This window comes from Mauremys reevesii, linkage group 3 (assembly GCF_016161935.1).
Source record: "Mauremys reevesii isolate NIE-2019 linkage group 3, ASM1616193v1, whole genome shotgun sequence".
NCBI classification, from domain to species: domain Eukaryota; kingdom Metazoa; phylum Chordata; order Testudines; family Geoemydidae; genus Mauremys; species Mauremys reevesii.
In genome coordinates, this window is record NC_052625.1 from 203,057,378 (window position 1) to 203,080,689 (window position 23,312).

At 50.2% G+C, this 23,312-nt stretch overlaps 1 protein-coding gene across 10 annotated transcripts in view; it reads left to right on the top strand.

Annotated features, from left to right (window-relative positions):
• EFR3B (EFR3 homolog B) overlaps positions 1-23,312 on the top strand; it is a 172,133-nt gene that overhangs the window by 93,859 nt on the left and 54,962 nt on the right. For 9 of the 10 annotated variants that reach the window (XM_039529185.1, XM_039529182.1, XM_039529183.1 and 6 more), the window contains 3 exons: positions 7,759-7,835; positions 10,480-10,607; positions 20,985-21,135. In XM_039529185.1, coding sequence (XP_039385119.1) covers positions 7,759-7,835; positions 10,480-10,607; positions 20,985-21,135 — 356 coding nt within the window. Of the gene's footprint in view, positions 1-7,758; positions 7,836-10,479; positions 10,608-20,984; positions 21,136-23,312 lie in introns of those variants that run through there. The other variant, XM_039529187.1, reaches the window with a different exon arrangement.

Consider the following 23,312-nt stretch of genomic DNA (forward strand, 5'->3'; position numbering starts at 1 on the left):
CCCCCCAGATCCCTATTGGGGACCCTCTGGGTGCTACCACAATCTGAATAATTAATAATATCCTAGCAATGGATCTGCTTGGCTCTTAAAAGAAATTTAAAAATGAGCTAATTGAATTCTAGTGGGACCCATTGGCTGTGTCCCTCCATCTGGGGATGTCACAAGTTCTCGATGCCCCTGGGGAGGAGGGAGAGAATCTATTATTCTTGGACGTTAACAAAATTTACCAAGTTTTTTCCTGATTAATAACCTCCCCCTCCTCCGCTCAGTGTTTGTACCTAGGCTATTCTTCCTTCCCGTGAGCAGGTTTGGGGGGCTTCTAACATTTGTCCTGCCTGCTGCTGGTCTTTAAAGGCATCTTGAACTCTTGTACTGTTTCCAAAAGGAAGGTCATGTCAGGTGACGGGGAAAGCATTAGACATGATTATGCTGTTAATATTAATGGGATCCTTGATGCATCTGCCGCTCAGCCTCCTTCCCCACGATGAATAGCAGCCCTGAATCAAGGCTGCAGCTCTGTTGTACTAGCGCCTCTCCCAGGGCTTATGGGGGGGGGGGGAAGGAGGGAAATCTGAATTAGACCTAAAAATACTCTGAAGTCGCGTTTATGGAGATGAGATAATGTATGTTGAGACTGTGGGGGAGATTCAGAGCTAATGGGATGATTTACAGGAAGAGACTTGGAGATTCTAGACACATGTAGAGGAAGGGCTTGTGAACAGATGAGCCAGCTTCGTCCCTGGTGTAACTCCAGTGAAGTCAAAGGGCCAGATTCTCAGCTGGTGTGAATCGGCACAGCTCTGTAGCTAGCTCAGAGACTCAGACTGCGTCAGTGATGCACATTGTCAGTGCGGAGACGAGATAAATCATGGAAAGAAGGTTTTCACTCAGAGATCCGAGACAAAGGGAATTTATTAGGAGGCTTTAAGAGATCATAAGACACCAGTTTCAATGTGAATAGGAAACAAGAATTTATTAAGAGGCCAGATTAAAGGTACTTTGTATTGGAAAGAAAGAGAAATCGATGACTCCATCTGAAGGAAGACGCCAGAGAGAGAGGAAGCGAGCAATTGTAAGGAGAATTACAAAAATCAATGGTGGGAAGGGCACCGAGGGGCTCGTCGGAAGAGCGTACAAAAAGTCCAAAGGCCAAGAGAGTCGCACTCAGTCATTCACCACCAGCCCTGCCAGTTTCACACTGCTGCAGCAGAGCGAGCTTTTTGGTCTCGTTACCCTTGGGATTGCAGGCAGCCGTGGCTGTAGCTTTGGCAGGCGCTGTTGTTCACAGGGCCGCATTTGCTCAGAGGCGATGCATTCAGAAAGCGAGCGAACAGCTTCCAGGAAACAAAACAGGCCCATGAAATCCTGGAACACCTGAGCCAAGGGCTGGCGCGAGTGGCCTATGACTTCGTGCGTTCCAGTGTGATCAGAAGCTAGTTCTCACTAGTGGCCTGTTTCTAAAAGCCGGGGGAACAAAGGGAAAATATATTGATCCCTTACATTTCAAACTTTCTGAGCGTTTTACAAAGTATGTTTACAGCAGTCACTTCAGCTGCTGCTGACATGCAGCCTCCTCTGTGGGGGGACGGCAGCAGCTGCATAACACACAGTGCTGCTTGGAAAACAATTGTAGTATAGTGTAGCTAGCAAAGGGAATTTTAGGTAGGCAAAATACCTGATCTGTAATACCAATAGCACCTCTCAAAGCACTTTGCAAATATTAATCACTTGAGCCCTGCAATGCCCCCGTTGCAGCACAGATGGAGATGCAGAGGGACTGAGAAGTGAAGTGACTTGATCAAGGGGCACAATGAGTTGGAGAGATGGGACTAGAATCCACAAGTGTTAAATCCCCCATGCTCCTGCCGCTAGACAACACGTGCTCAGCATAGCCAAGGAAATGGGAATGATCTGAATGATTCCCAAAAGCCTCTTTTTTTCACGGCACCAAACCAGTGAAATTACCTTGTCTCCATGATCAGTTGCTCTGCCATGAGGGATACAGCAAGACTCTGAGGACCTGGATATGGTACAAGGCCAAATTTCTAGGGCCAAATGATCCCTTTATCACTTGCCAATCATTTAGAAACCGAGCATGAGTGTTGTAGTGTGCAAAGAAGCAAAGTGTGACATTGATAATATCCAATGATTACAGCCCAGCAGGTGTATAATAAACACCTCTGACGTGAACGTGCTGAACGGAAACTCTTCAATTGAATTCAAACTGGAACAGGTACAGAGAAGGGCTACTAGGATGATCCGAGGAATGGAAAATCTGTCTTATGAAAGGAGACTCAAAGAGCTTGGCTTGTTTAGCTAACCAAAAGAAGGCTGAGGGGAGATATGATTGCTCTCTCTAAATATATAAGAGGGATAAATACCAGGGAGGGAGAGGAATTATTTAAGCTCAGTACCAATGTAGACACAAGAACAAATGGATATAAACTGGCCATCAGGAAGTTTAGATTTGAAATTAGATGAAGGTTTCCAACCATCAGAGGAGTGAAGTTCTGGAACAGCCTCCCAAGGGGAGCAGTGGGGGCAAAAAAGACATATCTGGCTTCAAGACTAAGCTTGATAAGTTTATGGAGGGGATGGTATAATGGGATAGCCTAATTTTGGCAATTAATTGATCTTTGATTACTAGTGGTAAGTATGCCCAGTGGTCTGGGATGGGATGTTAGATGGGGTGGGATCTGAGTTACTACAGACAATTCTTTCCTGGGTGCTGGCTGGTGAGTCTTGCCCACATGCTCAGGGTTTAGCTGATCGCCATGTTTGGGGTCAGGAAGGAATTTTCCTCCAGGGCAGATTGGCAGAGGCCTTGGGGGGTTTTTCGCCTTCCTCTGCAGGATGGGGCACGGGTCACTTGCTGGAAGATTCTCTGCACCTTGAGGTCTTTAAACTACGATTTGAGGACTTCAGTAGCTCAGACACAGGTTAGGGGTTTGATAAAGGAGTGGGTGGGTGAGATTCTGTGGCCTGTGTTGTGCAGGAGATCAGACTAGACAATCATAATGGTCCCTTCTGACCTTAAAGTCTATGAGTCTCTGAAAATGACGTGCCCTTGGGGCTGTGCTGGGAGAACCTTTGGGAAACTTCAGCTGGTGTGGAGTGCAGCCTGCATGTGGCTCGGAGTATTTGATGCTCAGTGTCCGTGGTCTGCACTGACTTCCAAGTGATTTATCAGATGAAATTTAAGGCATTGGCATTGACCTGTTAATGGTGTAAGTCCTGGCTCTGCAGAGACACCATCTCTCTCCATGAGATCCCTCAGCGTTTGCTACCGGGTGCTCAGACTCCTAGAATCCCCTTTTAAATGGGGGAAGGGCTGGTGGTCCAGTGAGGCCTTCCTCTCTGGAAGGGGCACCGCCCTGGATTTGTTGCCCATCAAAGCACTCTGCAAGGACTGTCTAGCCTCAAAGGCTTTTGTGGAAGGGGTGGGGTCAGCTGGAGCCAGGTGGGTGGAGTGGGGAGCATTCTATCCTAGGGCAGGACTGTGTCCTTGAGTCTACTGAGCCAGCTGTGTGTGTGTGTGTGTGTGTGTGTGTGTGTGTGTGTGTAAAATAAGGATACAGAGCTCTTCGAGCACTGGGCATTTGATAAATGTAAACGATTTAACGTTGTGGGTTGGCTGCTCCATTGATTGCCTCAAGAATAATTTTGCAGTGCCGGCTGACTGACTGTTAAAGTCCTTCCATACATTATCAGCTGGGTTGTGGTACTTCCTGTGGGCTAAGAAACACCCATCAAATAAAGGCACTTTTGACAGTGAAAACTGGCTGTGCCGACATAATAAAATCTTACATTCCCATAACATCTTTCATCCTGAAGGGCTCCCGAAGGAATCAGTCTAGCAGCCTGTGTGGGGTGTTGTGACGGCTGTTCGTTCGTGCGCAGCAACAGTTAAGGACAGAAAGTGAAGGATAATGCTGTATTCAGCGGAGCCTGGAGGGGGAAATTTGAGAAGATGGAACTTCATTCTCCAAATTGGAATCTGATCAGGACACTGAGAGATGCTGTGAGTTCAGGACTTCAGCATTCTGTCCTGTGTCCCTGGGATTGTCAACACGGGGGCCGAACAGTGCCAGTTGGGATGTTGTAGGACAGGGCTTCTCAAACGGGGGGTCGGGACCCCTCAGGGGTTCGCGAGGTCATTACATGGAGGGTCATGAGCTGTCAACCTCCACCCCAAACCCGCTTGCCTCCAGCACTTATAATGGTGTTAAATATATTTAAAAGTGTGTTTAATTTATTAGCGGGGTCGCACTCAGAGGCTTGTGATGTGAAAGGGGTCACCAGTAAAGAAGTTGGAGACCCACTGTTCTAGGAGGTGTCGTTTTTTCACTAGGGAAGGGGACTGGGAGACAGGGCTCCCGGGTGCCCCTCCCAGATCCGGCCCTGGCTCTTGGTGACCGTCAGCGAATCGCGCTTCTCTCTCTGCCTTACTTTCTCCATCTGTAAAACAGGCATAGTCTTTGTCTAAGACAATCTGACTTACATGGCCCCTGTCACTTTGGTGTCTAATCGCCTCACTGTCTTTAATACGTTTATCCTCTCAACTCTCCTCTGAGGTAGGGCAGTGCTAGGGTCCCCCTTGTACTGGCACAGAGAGACTGAGTGACTCACCCAAGGTCCTACGTGAAGTCTGTGGAAGGGCAGGGACTTGGTCTTCCAGGTAGGCACTCTAACCACTGACCCATCCTTTCTTTCTTAGTAATACCGACCTTGAGGGGTGTTGTGAGGATTCGTTGTTGTCTGTAAAGCATAGTATCGGGGCGACTTTTTCCTGTGTTGTTTCTTGCCATGTCGATGCTTCTTCACTAGATCTGGACCGAGACCCTCCCCCCCAAACTTCCATCACTTTCCAAACAGCCATCGGATTGTAACATTTGGCTACCACTGAAATGGAATAGATTGGGACGGGTGACCTAGAAGACTAGGTTTCATAGGCGCCACCTCCTTTCCTCTCCCTCCCCCCCTCCAAGCTATCTCATCTCCTGCTCGTGAGGTCTTGTGTGTAAATACATTGGTCTTTGTGTTTTTAAAATTCTCTGTGGTGACACCTATCAAGTTGCTCATGTTCTGCAGAAACAATTGAACGTGTTCTTGTGAAGATGTTGGACGTCTTCCTCGGGAATTCGTTCCTTAATTCACTGTAGTGCCAGTATTTGCTTAGGTTGTTCCTGACCTTGCTTTCCGCAGGCAGCTTGTTTGGAGAGACAAAAGGCTGGAAGGGGTCATGTGCGTTGAGGCAACTGGGTACCTGTTTTCTCTGCAGAGCAGACCCTGTGCAATAACAATGGAAACTTCATCACTCAGTGAACAGAGCTGAATGTGAGTGATGACTATCAACCAACTCGAGTACAATGTTTAGACAAAGCGAGAGAGAGAAATGTTTTGACAGGCAAGCTGCAAAACAGGTCAGACGGGGGTACATTAATGTTGCTGTTTGTCTTTCTCTGTGCTCAGATCTATCTTCAGAGGGGGCAGGGAAGAGAGGAGTCAGTAATTTAAAGTCTACTCTCTTTCCTGTGGTACAGCAGAAGGTCAGAAGACTTGAACGAGCTTGGTTTTGCGGTCTCCTTAGATGGTTCCTTGATTAGATTTTGTGGTCTCTTTAGATGGCTCCTGCCTGACCACAATACTCTATGGGATGACCCAGTACCGTTTAACTGGACCTCTGTTCGGGAAATAGCCAATGCTGGCATGGATGATTAATCTGGTGCAGGGTCCCTTTGGCACTGATGCATTAGTGAAATTGTAATGGCTCACCTCTTTGAGAGACACTTCCATCAGCATGCCATTGGGACCTCTGGATGGTCAAGAATATATCGTAGGGAAGAGTCCTACATTGGCAGGGAGGGTGGAGAGGGGAAGGACTAGATGAACTAATCGGTCCATCCCCTCTGTAATTTCAATGGGTTGTATTCTGTTCTGTCTATCACTGATTCTGTAATACATGCTGTCAATAGTAAAGGACCAACCAAACTCCTGACCAGTATGGTTGGACAGCAGATGACTTTTTTTTTGTAATAAGGGTGGGCACCTGTTGGATGAGGCTATCTGATTACACACCAGCATTTTGGTGCTAGGCCCAATGATCTGGTGCTCTGTTGCCCATCATTTTGTGTAAATATTGATTTACTTAACCCTATGTAATGAGTTGCTTGCTCCATTTCTGGTTGGGTGCATTTTCTTCTGTGGCATCGGTAATACCTCTATGGGGAGTGAATGAAGTCCTCGGCTCTAATCCCATTTAACCCCCGTCCTCCCCAGGTAAGCCTGGAAAAATACATAACCTTTGCAAACCAACAAATGCGGACTCTCTTGGCCCAAGTGGGAAGTGAGTTCCAGGACAGTCAGCATCCCTTCCATCTCCTCTGAGGCCAGGCCAGGACTTGGGGGGGTGGGCGGGAGGGGCTCTGTGTAATGACAGCAGGTGGCATGAGCTGTGAGGGTCACTGAGGGGCAAGCGATCCAGAGACGACCCTGAGGACAGCCTGTGTCCAGTCATCACACGTGAACCCTGTCTCTTCTCTACCAGGAAGAGTGCTTCACTAGCTAGGACCACAAATGCCTCGGCACTTGTCCTCCCCAACCCCCATCCCCAGTTTTCCTGGCTGAAGCGGTTGTAGCTTTTAGCTTTACTACTTCAGCTGATTTGCAACGAATATGCAGCTCATGAAATTCAGGTCCTGGTCAAATCGCAGGCATCCCTGCAGCCGAAGGGAAATTGCTTTGTGAGTGACCTCAGGTGCAACCTTCTGTGCCTAACAATGTAAGAGGATCTCAGGTCACATTGTTGCCGCAGTCAGAATCTGCCTCGTGTACAACTGTGAGACGTTTTCCGCCACGTTTTCTGTGGCAGCAGCTGATCAAAGCGACTCAAAAACAGGTTCTTTAAAGACAAGTGTTGTTTATTCACCCAGGGGTACATAGCAAGCAGGGGAAAGGGATTGATCAACAAGAGACCTGTCTGTCTGGGTCTTCCCAAAACTTTAGTCTTTCTTTGCAAGTGATGGGCAAATTCCACTCAGCCTGGACACCTGACTCATGGCCCTGGTGAGACAGGCTGCCCCAGCCATGTTCTCCCAGTGTCTCTGTGTCAGAGACTCATCTCCAGCTGGTGCTGCCCACTGCGCCTTACTCCCCAACTCCTCTCTAGGCCAGGGTCCTTAATGGTATAGTGCCCCTTTGATCCTAAGCTGGGCCTGGGGAAGATTTAACCTGCTAGTTTGTTTGGAGCCAGGCAGGTGGGCAATTAATGGTTTCCCCATCATTCCCTTACAGATCCTGGGTATTCTCTCTCACAATATCTGTCATTGTTTCGTTACCTGCTTGTTTTCCCCCAGGGGCCTTCTGTGATTTAACTCCCTGCAGTCAGGCAGGATCGTATCCAGTAGGTAAACTGCAGGGCCTAGGATATTCGTAAAACAACAATTCAGAGAGCTCCCTCCTGCTCTGCATGGGGCTTCCAGCGTTTCCCTCGTCTTCTCAGTCATGACACTTTACTGTGGCGTTAATCTTTGTGATTCATCCCTTTGCAGGCACTCGTGGCCCTGAGCAGTCGCTGAGTAATGCTATGAGTGGTGGTTGGTTGGTTTTTTGTTAGCGGGGTACGAGTTTTCTGTCAAACATGCTTCTCCCTGGAATCTTCTCTGATCCGAGCACATCGTTGGCTCTTGACGAAGGACACGTAATGAGGAGGACCACGGCCCTGCTGCGTTGCTGAATGGCTTTTCCTTTCTTTTCCAGGTGTGTGCGGCTGCTGTGGCGCGTTGCGTCCCCGTTACAAGAGGCTAGTTGACAATATCTTTCCGGAGGACCCAGAGGTAAATGAGCTTCCTGTTTTACTTCAAGCCCAATAACTTAGCCCCCTGCTTGCTGGAACCAGTCCGAGTTTTCACGTTTCTCCTGTGTGTGGGATTGCAGGAACTCACTGTCATTCAGTGGTATTCACCTGCACGCCAGGAAATACTGTGGTAGAAGAGGTGACTTTTAAGGCTCTCTGGGTCGTACAAGGAGGGTTTCATTTTCTGTAATATGCCCTTAATTTTTGTTAGAAGCATTTTGTGTTAGTACCAAAATCCCAAGCCCCTACCACCTGAGCCGGGCCGGCTTTAGGACGTGCGGGGCCCGATTGGAAAGAGCTGCCGCCGAAATGCCACCGAAGACCGTGGCAGTGGTTGAGCTGCTGCCAAAGAAAGCGGCGGCAGCTCAATCGGGTGCCGCTGTTTCTGGCGGCACTTCAGTGGAGGGTGTGGGGCCCCTCTTCTGGACACTGCGGGGCCCGAATCCCGGGAATCGGTGGAATTGCCTAAAGCCAGCCCTGCACCTGAGCTATAATGGCCTCTCTGGGTTTGTCTAGACTAGGGTTTAATTAGATTTGCCATCAGCTCAAGGTGGTGACCACAGCTGTAAATGCTAGTCTAAACATTCCCCAAATATTTGTTTCAAGAAACAGGTGTGTGTAGTTTACCCCAGGCTGAGTCCTGCCACAAACATTAGAGGAGTGTTAGCCTAGTGTTTATGATCACGTTCGTTAACTTGAGTTAATTGCAATCATTCGCACGTCCATAGCACCATTTGTCCCCTAATTTGGAAGTACTGGCTGCTAGTGACTTGTCTCAAACTCACTCAGTGGCAGAGCCGTGAATAGAAGGCACCTAGGACTCCTGGCTCCCAGGACTGTCCTAAACAGTAGACAACAGAGCCGGGAATACACATCACTGCCAAGTTAAAAAGCATCTCACATCGGTTGCATATTTCCCACATTATGACATAAAATCTTTGTTTGACGTCTGTTCCTCCTTGTGTTTAGCTGTGACACTTTGAGTATGTTTCCCAGACTTGGAGAAGAGCTCTGTGTAAGCTCAAAAGCCTCTCTCTCTCATCCACAAAAGTTGGTCCAATAAAAGATATTCCCGCCCTGACCTTGTTTATCTAGTGGATGATGTCACAGGTGGATGGGTGAGGACATAAACAGGGAAGCAGTAGTGGCAGAAGCGTCTCCAGATTCAAGACTCCTGTTTTCATGCTGAAGTCCTTGGCAGTACAGAATAAGGGAGGAGGAATGTTGAAAACATCTCACATGGGAACAGAATGATTTCTAAAGAAAACTGTTTTTCAAAGCTTTCCATGACACATAAGCAGCTTTCTGGGATAATTACCTGCCCACTCAGTGAAAGTGCCAATCCCCCAGCTCTCTTTGAAGATGCTGTCATCGTCCCGCTAAGAGATGGTTTTTTATCTCAACAACTTCGTGATCTGGTAGAATGAAGAACTAACGGCTCCTTTAATACGTTACAGTATAATTTTGTCTGGAGGAACAGATGAAATTTTTCTTTTCCCTAAAGAGATGTTCTGCTGTTGGTGTCTATAAAATAGATGTATGCTAAATGCCATGGATGGGTGGGAGAACAAGATGCAAGCTAGCAGCATCCCTGGATAACTAATTGTGACCACATGCACGCGAATGCCACCAGACGCGAGTAGGAATTGAACCTGGGATGCGTGGCTGGTGGTCTCATAATAGGATGGCAACAGTATCTTCAAAGAGAGCTGGGAGACTGATACTTGTGCTGAAAAGGCAGGTAATTATCCCAGGCTGCTTATGCAACCCCAGCAGGTGTAAACTGCACAAGGCAGAATCAGGCCTAGTATCTTCCACCTTTGTTGCTGAAGATCACTTGGTTCTAAAGATCCTCTTTGGAAGATGGTGAAGTGGTGAGACCTTGCATTTCTACAGCATCTCCCATCTGAGGAGCTCCAAGTGCCCCACATACGGCACCTGAATAGGTGGCCTGAGCTCAGCACCGAGTAGCTCCCATCCATGCAAAAAGTGTGTGGTTTGCCACAGCTGGAGATAAACCTTGGGGGCAAAAGGGGCAACAGCGGAAGTGAAATCTAACAGACGGGCTGCGTTTCTTTAGCTAGAGTGAAGTGAATTGAATGCTGATGCAAGCTGGCGGGTTGTCAGCCCTGGAGGCAGAGGTCTCTGTTTATTCCCAGCCCAGGTTCCACAGCCACCAGTTCCTCACCAGGGTGCTTCAGGCATGACCCTGAACTATGCAGCTAGTTCAGCCTTCATCTAGTCAGTCCTTTGACTCTGGACTGAGGCTGCCAGCTTGTGCCAGCTGTGAAGTGCGTGCTGGGAACTACAGTGACTCCTCCACTCATTTCACATAGGCTGCTGGACAGCAGACGCCTCAAAGCTAACGGATACTGACAGCTGACTGTAGGGTTTCTGGCACCTTCCTCTGAATCCTCAAGAATCTGGCCAGCGTCCGAGCTATGAGACGCTAATTGATTAATTAGACCGTTGGTCTGATCCAGTGTGGCAATTCGCGTGACTTCCAGTGCTCTCGATTTCAACCTGGAGGCCGAAAGCTCCGTAGCCCCTTCCCTGTGCCGTTCCTTGGGAGTTGCCTTTTGAAATGCAAAGGAGATCAAACCTCGTGTGGGTCTGTTTTCCAGGATGGGCTGGTAAAAACCAACATGGAGAAGCTGACCTTCTACGCACTGTCTGCGCCGGAGAAGCTGGACCGCATCGGCGCGTACCTTTCGGAGAGGCTGATCCGAGATGTGGGCAGGCACCGATATGGGTAAGGGGCAGCATGACACTGACTCTCAGCGATAATTACACTGTGTGCATAAAGAGTGAGGGCCCAGAACATACGGGAGAAGGTCCAGGCAAAGACTGAATGAAGCTAATGGGATGAATCGGCGCACTGAGCACTGAAATAGACGTATGTCCTGGGGCACACTCAAACTACTGTGTTCTCTGTTGCCTGGGCAGCTACACACCCATCAGGTTACACCTAGATGATGGCATCGTGTTACCTGTGGACCTACACATGGTGCGAGACAAGGAATTGCACCACTGTGTATAGGCACCAACTTTCTCTGGCGCCAGTGGGTGCTTGTGCCCCCCTGCCTCTGCCCCACCTGCATCCCAACCCCTTCCCCAAAGTTGCTGCCCCAACTCCACCCCCTCCCTGCCCCTATTGAACCCCTTCCCCAAATCCCCACCCCAGCCCCACTTCTTCCTTGAGCGCGCTGCATTCCCCCTCCTTCCCTTTCCCTGCCAGCCATGCAAAACTGCTGTTTCGCGGCGCAAGCGCTGGGAGCTAGGGGGAAAAACCGGGCATGCAACGCGCTCAGGGGAGGAGGTGGAGGTGAGCTGGAGTAGGGAGGGCGGGGAGGAGAGCTGCCGGTGGGTGCTGAGCACCCACCAATTTTTCCCCGTGGGTGCTCCAGCCCCGGAGCATGGAGTTGCACCAAGCTCAAAGTACCCATTCATCCATGCCTATGGCTTTCCAAAGCACCTCTCCCTGTAGTAGCTAGAAGCCGTAAGAGGCTTGCAACAGCTGCTGCTTATCCAAAGCCATCCATAGCAGTGATGAGCAGGACTGCAAAACACATCTGATTCCTGCCCACCATTGCTAGAGCACTGTGCTTGGACAGGCTCCAGGATTTTGTGGGTCGGTGGGTGATTTGATGCCGGGTTACACCACAGGCTCTTAACGGCTTCATTTTACATACCAAGTGTCTGAGCTGTTAGAAACCGGCCACCAGGGCTAACAGCAACACGCCAGCAGGGCTCCGCTCCTGCAGCAAGAGATGAGGTGGGGAAGGTTCTATCAGTCACTTTTCCAAGACTCTGCTCAGGGAAAAGGCTACAAGTAACCCTTTAATTTTTTTTTTAAATGAAACCTGAGTTTCCTCATTTCTGGTTTATCCTGAATCATGGACACTTGTGGCCTTCGTAGGGTCCAAGGTCAGACGGGACCATTGTGATCATCCAGTCTGCCCTCCTGCGTAACACAGGCCAGAGAACTGCCCTGAATTAATCCCTGTTTGAGTTATGTTTTAGAAAAACATACAATCCTGGTTTTAAAAAAATGCCAGTGATGGAGAATCCCCCAGTTGTTGCAATGGTTAATTACCCTCGCTGTTAAAAATGCGCACCTTATTTCTAGTCTGAAGCTTCAGCTTCCAGCCATTAGATCTTGCTATGCCTCTTAAAGAACCCTCTGTTATCAAATTTCTGTTCCCCATGTATGTACTTACAGACTTAACCTTCTCTTTGTTTAGCTAAATAGGCTCAAGGAGTTCAATCACTTTAAGGCATTTTCTAATTCTTTAATTGTTCATGGAGCCCAAAGTCCGACTGGCTCTGTCGAGCCTGTTCCTTTTCCCATGCGCCTCTGTGCAGACGGAGTTCCATCAGACTGTACCCCTGGCTCCGGTGGTACATTCCTCATGAATCACACCAAACCACACTGCCCCTTCGCCTGGCCACTATATATGTAAATGGTCATCAAAATCCCTGCTTAATAAAGCCATAGGACGGCTTCTCCACCTCCTGGCTATTAGGTAACCATCCACCACTTTGCAAAGTGCGGAAGGGAGGAGCACAGGTAGTATTTTATGCTCACTTCGCACTGGCAGCAATGAGGAGGCAAGATGCATGGAAGAGGAGGTGACTTGGGCCCACAATTTGCTTTTCACATAACCATTGTAGTAGCAGGAGGGTTGTAAGCAAGATGCAAGAAGTAATTCTTCCACTCTGCTCAGCACTGGTAAGACCTCAGCTGGGGCACTGTGTCCCGTTCTGGGTGCCACATTTCAGGAAAGATGTGGACAAATTGGACAGAGTCCAGAGGAGAGCAACAAAAACGATAAAAGGTCCAGGAAACCTATGAGGGAAGATTAAAAAAAAATTGGATTTGTTTAGACTGGAGAAGAGAAGACTGAGAGGGGATGTGATAAGTCTTCAAGAGTGTAAAAGGTTGTTGTAAAGAGAAGTGTGATAAATTGTTCTCCTTTAACATCTGAGGACAGGACAAGAAGCAATGGGCTTAAACTGCAGCAAGGGCCGTTTAGGTTGGACATTAGGAAAAACTTCCTAACTGTCAGGGTGGTTAAGCACTGGAATAAATTGCCCAGGGCAGTTGTGGAATCTCTGTCATTGGAGGTTTATAAGAACCCGTTTGATAAATACCTGTCAGGGATGGTCTAGATAATACTTGGTCCTGCCTCAGTGCAGGGGATTGGACTAGATGACGTATTGAGGTCCCTTCCAGTCCTACATTTCTGTGGTTCTGTGGTTGTAAGATTTCCCCCCCAGGTACCAATTATTACCTTGTTATAGGGCTCAGATTAACATTTCTTTTTGGGGCAATATAGAATGGGACCTATTCAAGGAAGAGACACTGTATTTCATTTGTTCCCTTTATGTTGCAATTTTTTTGGCTCAGCCAGTTGACTGGATTCTATGTTCTCTTTCTCCATCTGTCTTTTATGTAGTGCCATGTCTGGGACTTGCGTTGTTTACAAACCTATCCGTTTGGTAGCAGATCAGTTGCTAAGACTAGACAGCTGCTCTGATTTAGAGTTGCCAAGTGCTGGAAGAGTGCAGAAGGGATCGCTCTTTGAAATAATGGAGAGATTCATTCTCTTTGTCTCGGGAGCAAAGCCACGACTGACGAATGGATCTTAACGCCATGGTGCAGTGGGAAGTTCAGTTTGGCTTTCATCCTCTGGGGAAGAGGAGGCAGAGAGGTGCTCCTGAGAAGTGAAAAAGTTGAAAAAGCCTGCTAGGCATGAGCCATCATTACTGACAAGATACCCTAAAGCTCTGCCTGATGGCTGCTAACGGGGCTCTGCATGCTACCCAGAAGAACGACTTGAAGAAAGTGTGACATCTGATGCCAGACTTTCTGGGCACTGTTTACCCCCCTCTCCCCCCCCAACCCCCCCCTCTCCCCCCGTGGTACAGGCATGGAATTGACTTGGTGCATCAGTTAATTCCATGCAGAAGGGCAGATCTCAAGTCTTTCTCTAATCCCTGAAATCAAGCTCAGGCGATCACCAGTTGGAATTGCCATGCTTCTTCAGACCGGCGTCGTGCTCTGACCTAAACTCAAAAGCAACGAATTGCCGGTTCAGAATAAACAGCCACGGGAGATCTGCAGAGTTGAGTTTGTGTTTGCTGATCTCCTGCCTTGTAAAATGAGGTTATAGTTCTTATTTCAGAATCCTTCTGCAATGGTGGGTCATGCTAGTAGCCCCGTGATCTGATCTGATCTACTTGCACTTGTGTTTTTCCTTTATAATTCTCTACAAATTGCTGATTTTTTTAACTCGCCTGCAATAGAACCCAGCAGTTACTGGCAGGCAGCAGGTGTCGATCACACACCAGGACTTTCTGAGTTCCATGTGGTCCTCTGGGCCACCCCTGTGTTCAGTTGTCCCCAAAACAAACGTTCAAATACTGTAATCTGGCTCAGGACACCAGTTTTTAAGTACACACAGTTGGGCTCAGTCCCACTGGGTTCCACACCAGTGTGAATAGAAGTGTTTTCAGTGGAGCGACACTGGTCTAATACTGGGGTAAGTGAGAGCAGAATCAGGCCTGGTACCAGCTTGTCAAACGCACACCTTCCTTATGTGCGGTGACCAGGACCCCACGTGCTCCCCGATTCCGTGGCCTTGGCATTAGCACCAGAATCCACCCTTTTGCTGCAGACCCGAGAGGCAACTGCATGAACTAAGCCTGGCCCCCTTGGGGAGTGCAGGACAGCAGAGGGGTGTCTGTCTCTGTGGGGTAACTGGCTATCTACTTAGGGTGACCAGATGTCCCGATTTTATAGGGACAGTCTCGATTTTTGGGTCTTTTCTTATATAGGCTCCTATTACCCCCACCCTCTGTCCCAATTGTTTCATATTTGCTGTCTGGTCCCCCTATATCTACTGCAGTTTTCTCTTCACTTCTTCCCCTGCAGGTAGATGTCTGTAGCTGGCTTTGCATGTTGTATACAGTGCATCTTTCATTTACACCCCATCCACCCTTTTGGGGGTGGGGAGGGGGCTTCCACGGGTGTCTTATTAGCACAGAGGCATCTCAGACTCGCTGCCTGCATTGCGGCTAACTGTCTCTGCTTGCAGACGGACCCGTTGTAGTGGGCGAAGATCTCTGCTGCTGTGGCACTCCGTTGATCAGCAGTTCTGCGCTGGCACTTGGCACCAGTGCGCGGACGGATTTTTACCGCTGTGTAAATCTTTAGTATTTCTGAAGGTAGAAGGTTAAAGTCTATTGAAGAGTAACTCATTTCTTCTGGCTGTGTGGGGCTCTCTGGCTCTCTCCTCTGCGTCTTTGGGTGTTCATATTCAAGGCTGTGCAATACATTTCCTAGTTTCCTTTTACAAAGAGACTTGGTGCATTGATGTATTCAGCAGCTGATCGCCTGTTCACTCTGTCCGTTGTGTCTGAGGGTGCATTTTTTTTCATCTGCATCATCTTAACATTCAGGCAGGGCGGCGACCCGTGCAAATAGAGCCGCCATCTGCAGATTATTTTCTGCTCGTACTAGAAATCTTTGCTTGGAGAGTCTCTTCCTTTGATGCTCATGGTTTTTCCCCCTTACAGAGCGATATGGTCGTTGCTGCGTGTGACCAAGGCTACCAAATCTAGGATCTTTAAGGAGCCAGGACATGAAATGTACGTTAATTGTATTCTTGTATCCATGGTTGTCTTGGCAGCTCACTGGACTGCTTTGTGACACGCTCTATCCAGGTGGGACTCACTCGGCCAGCCTATGTCTTCCTTTCATGTGAACTCTTTCTAACTCTGAGTGAAATGGACTGGAGTTTCTTTTGTTTTTTACCCTCTTCTCCTCTCTGAAAGCCAAGGCTAATCTCTGCTGAATGAAGAGAGCCTCTCTCTAGAATAATATGAGTAGTGCCCTCATCCCCAGATCCTGAGATACTTTACAAATATTAATTAAGGCTCGGGACACCCCCGGGAGGCTGGTAAATATCGTCCTTCCTCTTTGACTGGGGGGAGCGGGAGCTGCAGCACAGAGATGATAAAGGAGGATGCTCTTAGGAATCATGTTTGTTACAGTCATGCGCAGGGACACACTGAGATCAGGGCCCTGGCTAGGTGCTGTGTAGACCCAGCATAGTACATAACCTTTGTCTCTGAAGAGTTTACGATGTAAATGGAGAGGCCAGACAAAGGATAGGGGAAAGGGGTATAATAGATGTGATGGTACCATGAGGAGTTCGGGAGGTGGGTGGTTGGAGTTAGGAGGGGATTGGTTAAGCGGCAAGGGAAGGGGGGAGGAAGGTAGGAAGGGGCAGGTGTGGAGTGAAGAGGCTGTGGAGGAGGAGGTGGGAGCAAACAGCTGATCAGCACCAGTCAAAACTGTAGCAAATCTCATCGTGTCTGTGGTGCTTGGTCTCGGCTCCTTCTGCAGCTGCTCCCCGGCTTCGTTCTCTGGCTGGCTCCTCCCAGCCCAGTTTCCTTTCCCCAATGCCTCACGGCTTGGGGGAAGGGGTGCACTGCGGGGATCCCCGCTGCTCAGCCGTGGCCTTGTGCTTAATGCTCCGGGAGCTCTTCTTGGCTCTTCCACGGGACTGCTCTGTGCACGTCCCGATCTGTAAAGTGAAGCCCGTGCTTCTCCAGCGGGGTTGTAACTCAGGAGGCTGAGTGAATTCATATCTGTAAAGCCCTTTGGGATCCTGGTCAAAGTGTCATTATCTGTACTGGGCCAGTGGCCCGGCTGGTGTAAATCGGCGTAGCGCCGTTCAGAGCCGCACTGATGTACAGTAGCTGAGGACCTGGCCCGAGATCACCCCCTGATCAGGAGCAGAACTGGGAATAGAGATCACTGCACTAGTGAGGAGCGTGCTGGGCTCCTGTTTAAATGGGGCAGGTCTCATCTTTAACGTGGGGAGGTGGCCCCGCGGGCTGCTGGTCCGAATGGAACACGCCCACCGGAGCCCGCAGCCTCTGCTGGCATCAGAGGTGAGGCCCAGGCTGCAGGGGAAGAGGCAGAGTGTTAGTGGGGTGAACCCATCAGCAAACCCCCGCCTGTCTCAGTCCACCAATAGCAGGGGGAGTTCATCTTCCCTGGAGGCTTCGTCACCCTCCGAAGGAGCCGCTGCTCCGAGATTGCCTGTCTTCCTTCTTAGCTGGCCCGTCACTCGCTCTGCCCTGAATGCCCAAGGGAGAGCTAAGGCGTTAACACCCTGTGGGCCAGGCCGTTAGGCTGCTTGCAGCCACACTAAGTGCATGGGCAGCACTGGCTGCAAGTCCCTGTGACCCTATTCTCCTTTCCTAGGGTATGAGTGACTCCTGTTCAGGCTTAGGGGAGGGGCTCCTGTCCTGCTGCTGGAGAAGAGGAAGGGTGGCCCAGTGGTTAGGGCTGTAGCCTGGGGCTTCGGAGACCTGGGTTCAAGTCCTAGTGTTGCCAAAGACTCCTTGTATGACCTTAGGCAAGTCATTTAGTTGCTCTGTGCCTCAGTTTCTCCATCTGTACAATGAGGATAACACCCTTCCCTGCCTCACAGGTGGGTTGTGAGGATACAACAGTGATAGGAGCCATAGATGGAGAATGGGGCCCGCAGAGGCTAGCTTGGAGGTTGCACTGATCATTTCCAAGCACAGACGGCTTGAGAAGGTGCTGACGCTGGGAGACAGAAGATTGTCAATGTGTGTGGGTTTTTTTTTTTTAAATGATTTTAATCAAATCTGTGCTGCAGCACCTGATGCCAAACATCTGTTAGCTGAAGCCAGAGGAGCTGTGCAAAGAGCCAAATAATTCTCATGACGTGCTCAGGGGGGCAGGCGGCGTTCAAAATAACATCCTGCCGGGCTGGGCCACGTATGCGAAAAGCAAGAGCCTTGGTACCAGCATCTGAGAGATGGAACAGGGACGCCCAGGGAGGTAGTAATGATGCTTCTCGCTTACTGCAAAGCATGTTGCTGACGTTAGCCAACTCATCCTCCCAACAGCCCCAGAAGGCGAGGGAAACAGACCGAGAGGTGATGCGACTTGCCTCGGGCCACGCATGGGGGCTAGTGTCTGAGGCCGGATTGGAAATTACAAACTCTTGGCTCTGGGGCTTGTGTGCTCACCACTAGTCTATCTGCTGCCAGGGGTCTGGGACTAGATCTGCCTTTCCCCCGCGTGCCTTCCCTGTACGTAAACCTTTCCAGGGGGCTGGCTGACTCTTTTGGTCAGATCGTGGGATTTGAGTTGATTTCACTGGGATCACTCAGAAGTCCGACAGCTACGTCTGAAAAGCCCAGCTTTGTTGGCCAATCCCAGATCCATTTGTCAGACCCGGGTTTGGCTGTGAAATAGCCACTGAGGATATCGGGACAGATCCTCAGCTGGTGTACACTGCTGCAGCTCCATTGACTTCAATGGAGTTATGCTGATTTATGCTCGCTCAGGACCAGACTCTGTGTTGCTAGTGCCCTTTAATTTGGGGAAGGGAAATGCATACATTTCTGGAGCAGCCCACTCCTTCCACGACTGCAGGGTCCGAAGGCTGCTCGGCCTGTCTCTTTGTTTTATAACTAGCCAACCAGGGAAGTAATCCGGAGACCAGAGCCATCTGCAGCCTGCATGCACAGATACCTCCAGAGTCACAGTGAAACAACCAGCTTCAATTTGTCTTGGAAACCAAATGTGACAGAGAACAAATTCTGAAATTGGAACATAATCAGGCAGCCTGCGTGGTGGTGTGAGTCCAATAAAGATTCATGCCCTGATGTTCACAGTGTCTCCTTCGGTCTCTTCTCTCCTGTTCAAATATAGGAGCATTAGAAAAGCGATTTACTAAGTGACCTTAAAAGTCCTGCTGTGACAACTCACTGCAAACAGTCTGGTGAGGCGCCGTTCCACTTCTCCCTCAGGTGTTCTTCCTGGGCTCAACACTGGGAGCTGAGACGCACCTGCCATGCTCATTGACGTCAGTGAGTGGCGGGGGTCTGACCTTGGAGGGGACGCTGGCGGTGTAAGATGCCTGATGTGGAGTTCACCCTTTCTCATGATCTGTCGGAGCTGGGGCTGGTGGCTGGCAGTGCAAGGGACACTTTTATCCAGGAAAATCAGGGCTGCCTGGAGAGTTTTCTGGCTGCACGTGGATTGTGAGGGCAGCATTACAGATGATTTGTACAGCACGGTACATTACAAGCGGAGGAAGCTTTCTAACAGGAATAAATTGAAGAGCTGGAAAGCTCCCTTAAACTGAAACACAAGGGGGTTGCACCCAGGTAACTAAATTTGCTCTGAATCTGATTTAGTTGAGTCACTGCACATAAAATACACTGACTGGGTTCATAGATTCAAGGCCAGGAGAGACCCTTGTGATCTTGGAGTCTGATCTCTTGTCAGGGCTGGCTCCAGGTTTTCTGCTGCCCCAAGTGGCGCCAAAAAAAAAAAAAAAGCCGCGGCAGCGCAATCGCGCTGCTCTACTCTTCAGCAGCAATTCAGCAGCTGGTCCTTCGCTCTGAGAGGGAGTGAGGGACCCGCCGCCGAAGACCCGGACCTGCTGCCCCTATAGCGGCCGGAGGGCTACCCCTTGGTATTGGCCGCCCCAAGCACCTGCTTCTTTAGCTGGTGCCTGGAGCCGCCCTGTCTCTTGTCTATAACACAGGTCAGAGATCTTCCCCACAATAATTCCTTTTGAACTAGAGCATATCTTTAAATTAAAAAAATAATCCAGTCTTGATTTAAGAATCGCCAAGTGATAGTGAATCTCTGCAACCCTTGGTAAGCTGTTCTAATGGGTAATTACCCTCCCTATTATAAAACCTATGCCTCATTTCCAGTCTGAATGTGTCTAGCTGCAACTTCCAGCCTTTGGATCACATTAGACCTTTGTCGGCTACATTCCCCGCCCCAAAGATTGTACGGTTGAAGATGGAGAAGACGTGGGGCGAGTCATTAGTAGCATGACTAGTACCAGGCGATTGTTTCCTGCTGCTCTTCATCAGGAGGCGGCAAACGATCTTTTCCCCTCCAGCAAAGAGATCCAAGTCTAGCCACCAGTGCTCGCAGACGTTCAGCTGGAGCAGGGCTCTGAGCCATCCCTGTGGGTGGTGGGATGTCTGACTTTCCCCCGAAGTGCTGCATCTTGCTATCGGGTTATGCTCCCTCCCCTGCCTCCTGTCACGGGGCTCAGGATATTGCAAAAGGCCAAGGAATCCGTGTCCCATGGCCTCAGCTGTAAGGAGACGCTAAGCAGGAAGACCAAATCCAGAACCGGTTGGGTAGCTTTGGAAAACGCTGTTCAGAGCCTGTTCTGTTGCTGCCTCCTGGAATCCTCTGGGCCTTGTGGGGCGGCTGTTATTCCTAGAGAAATTAACCTGTAAAGAGAAGCGTTGTATTGCTTTACCGAGCAGCTCTTCCTGCTGCTTTTTCCCCACCAGAAGTCATCTTAACCCCAGGGGCAGCTCTAGACATTTCGCCACCCCAAGCAGGGCGGCATGCTGCGGGGGGCGCTCTGCGGGTCGCCGGTCCCGCGGCTCCGGTGCTCCACCGAAGCCGCGCAGGACCAGTGGACCCTACGCAGACACGCCTGCGGGAGGTCCACTGGAGCCGCCTGCCGCCCTCCCGGTGACCGGCAGAGCGCCCCCCGCGGCATGCCGCCCCAATCGCGCGCTTGGCGTGCTGGGGTCTGGAGCCGCCCCTGCTTAACCCACAGTTTGCACCATTGCAATTATTTCCCCAGCAGCGTCTTGCAGAGTAACGGGCGCTGGGAGCAGATTAACCCTTTCAGAAGCAAATGTGGTGGTTGGATACAGATTCCCCGTAATACTGTAGTACTGCCTGGGCCAGATCCTCAGCTGGTGTAAATCAGCAGGGCTCCATTGGCAGCTGAGGACTGGGCCCCGTGCTACTGTAGCATCCAAAGATCTTCGTACACAAGTATTAATGAATTCAACCGAGGGTCTGATTCCTTGGCGGTGTATTGTGCAGTAGGTCGGTATTAACCCTGCTTTACAGATGGGGAAACTGAGGCATTGAGGGGTGAAGCTAGCTCAGGATTGCACGGTGAGTCAGCAGCAGAGCTGGCAGTCGACCCCAGGGTTCCTGAGGCCCAGTCCTCCCTGCTCTAATCACTAGGCCTCCTTTCCTACAAGGTGAGTTACTTTTGCAATATGCTGTTTCCCTCAGGTACGTGTGCATTGCCATGGAAGCCTTGGACCAGCTGCTAATGGCCTGTCACTGCCAGAGCATCAACCTGTTTGTGGAGAGCTTCCTGAAGATGGTGGCGAAGCTGCTGGAGTCAGAGAAGCCCAACCTGCAGATCCTGGGTACAAATTCTGTAAGTAGCAGCCTGGGTAAGGCCGAGCCTTTCGTCGTCTCTTCTCATGCACAGTGGTTGTCTCCCCCCTCCCCCCCCCCGCATAGCAATCCTTTGCAGTGTAATGAGATGCTGGTTCGATTCTGCCCATTCCAATACGCAGGGGCACAAGAGCGTTTCTCCCCCGGAGAGCCGGGTTCAAGCCTTGCCCAGATCACAAGTGGTTCGTAATCTCATCCTTCTCTAGCCACATCTCTGAACCACCCTGTGTCGGAAAATCTCCTGTTGGGAGAGGCTGAGGCCTGGCATATGGGTGTGGAAGGGGGCTGCAGGCCAGGATAAAGGGGCATGAGTAGAGCTGGGGTGGGAGCAGAGCTCACGATGAGAATAGCAGAGGGGCTGTGGATCAGGATTGAGGGGCATCATGAGAGCTGTACGGGGAGCCCAGGACTGGGAAAGCCGTGAAAGTCCCTGCAGCTTCCCCCACATAAACCTAGCAGGGGGGAATAGCTGGTTCTGTGTCCTGGAGATCAGGAAGTGGAAGAGGGCCACAGGTTGGGGGGAAGAGTATGAGTGTAATCAGAGGTGAGGGGCAGAGAAAGAGACCGAGGGGTGTAGAGTGAGACAGACAGGAAGGCAGAGAGCTGGACGGGATCCAGTGCGGAGGTGGGAGAGACTGATGGGATAAGGGTAAGAGAGACCCAATGGGGTGAATGAGGGAAGGGCAGGAGGAATAGGGGTGTCGGGAGGAGATGAGATGAGATGGGGAAGGAATGGAATCGGTAGCGGAGAGGGGGAGTGGAGACATGGGGAGGGAGCCAGTGAAAGCGGGATGGGGATGGAGGGAAGTGGGTTGAATTTAGGGGATGGAATGAATGAAGACGGGACAAAGAGGGAGGGAAGGGGCTGTATTCAGCATTAAGCTTGTCCTGGATCTGGAGGACACCGAGGGGTCAGCGCCTGAAGCTCGTGACCCTGCTCAAATGGACCTTAATGGGGCGAGGGTTGGGTGTGTCCCTGCTGTCAACCTGACAGCATCCCCAGGGGAAACTTGGAGCCTGTGTCATTTCTGTTGCATTTTCGCCTTGCAAGTGACGTCTGTCCGAGTAGGGTGGGCGCGCTGGCGGAGGGGGAGACGTGGGGCGAGAAAGATGGTGCCTATTGGTGTTGGCTTTCAGTGGCTGGGATCGTGCAGTGTCAGAAAGGTGAAGGGGTCTTAAAGGGACATGGTCACTTAGGGCAAAGTTTGCAAAAGTGGCCACTCTTTTGGGATGCTCAATTCTTAGGGTATGTCTACACTACGGGATTATTCTGATTTTACAGAAACCGTTTTTTAAAAACAGATTGTATAAAGTCGAGTGTACGCGGCCACACTAAGCACATTAATTCGGCGGTGTGCGTCCATGTACCGAGGCTAGCGTCGATTTCCGGAGCGTTGCACTGTGGGTAGCTATCCCATAGCTATCCCATAGTTCCTGCAGTCTCCCCTGCCCATGGAATTCTGGGTTGAGATCCCAATGCACGATGGGGCAAAAACAGTGTCGTGGGTGATTCTGGGTAAATGTCGTCACTCAATCCTTCTTCCGTGAAAGCAACGGCAGACAATCATTTTGTGCCCTTTTTCCCTGCATTGCCCTGGCAGACACCATAGCATGGCAACCATGGAGCCTGTTTTGCCTTTTGTCACTGTCACTGTATGTGTACTGGATGCTGCTGACAGAGGCGGTACTGCAGTGCTACACAGCAGCATTCATTTGCCTTTGCAAGGTAGCAGAGACATTTACCATCCCTATTGCATCGTCTGCCATTGTGAATTGGCGATGAGATGATGGTTATCAGTCATTTTGCACCGTTTGCATTTGGAAATTGGCGATGACGGTTATCAATCCTTTTGTACTGTCTGCTGCTGTCATGGGTGCTCCTGGCTGGCCTCGCTGAGGTCGGCCGGGGGCGCATGGACAAATATGGGAATGACACTCCGGGTCATTCCCTTCTTTATGTTTTGTCTAAAAATAGAGTCAGTCCTGCCTAGAATATGGGGCAAGTGTACTAGAGAATCAGAGAGCACAGCTGCTCCGTGTCAGAGCCCCAGAGATCCCGCAGAAATGATGAGCTGCATGTCATTCTAGGGGGTGCCCCTGCAACAACCCCACCCGTTGCTTCCCTCCTCCCCCAACGCTCCTGGGCTACCGTGGCAG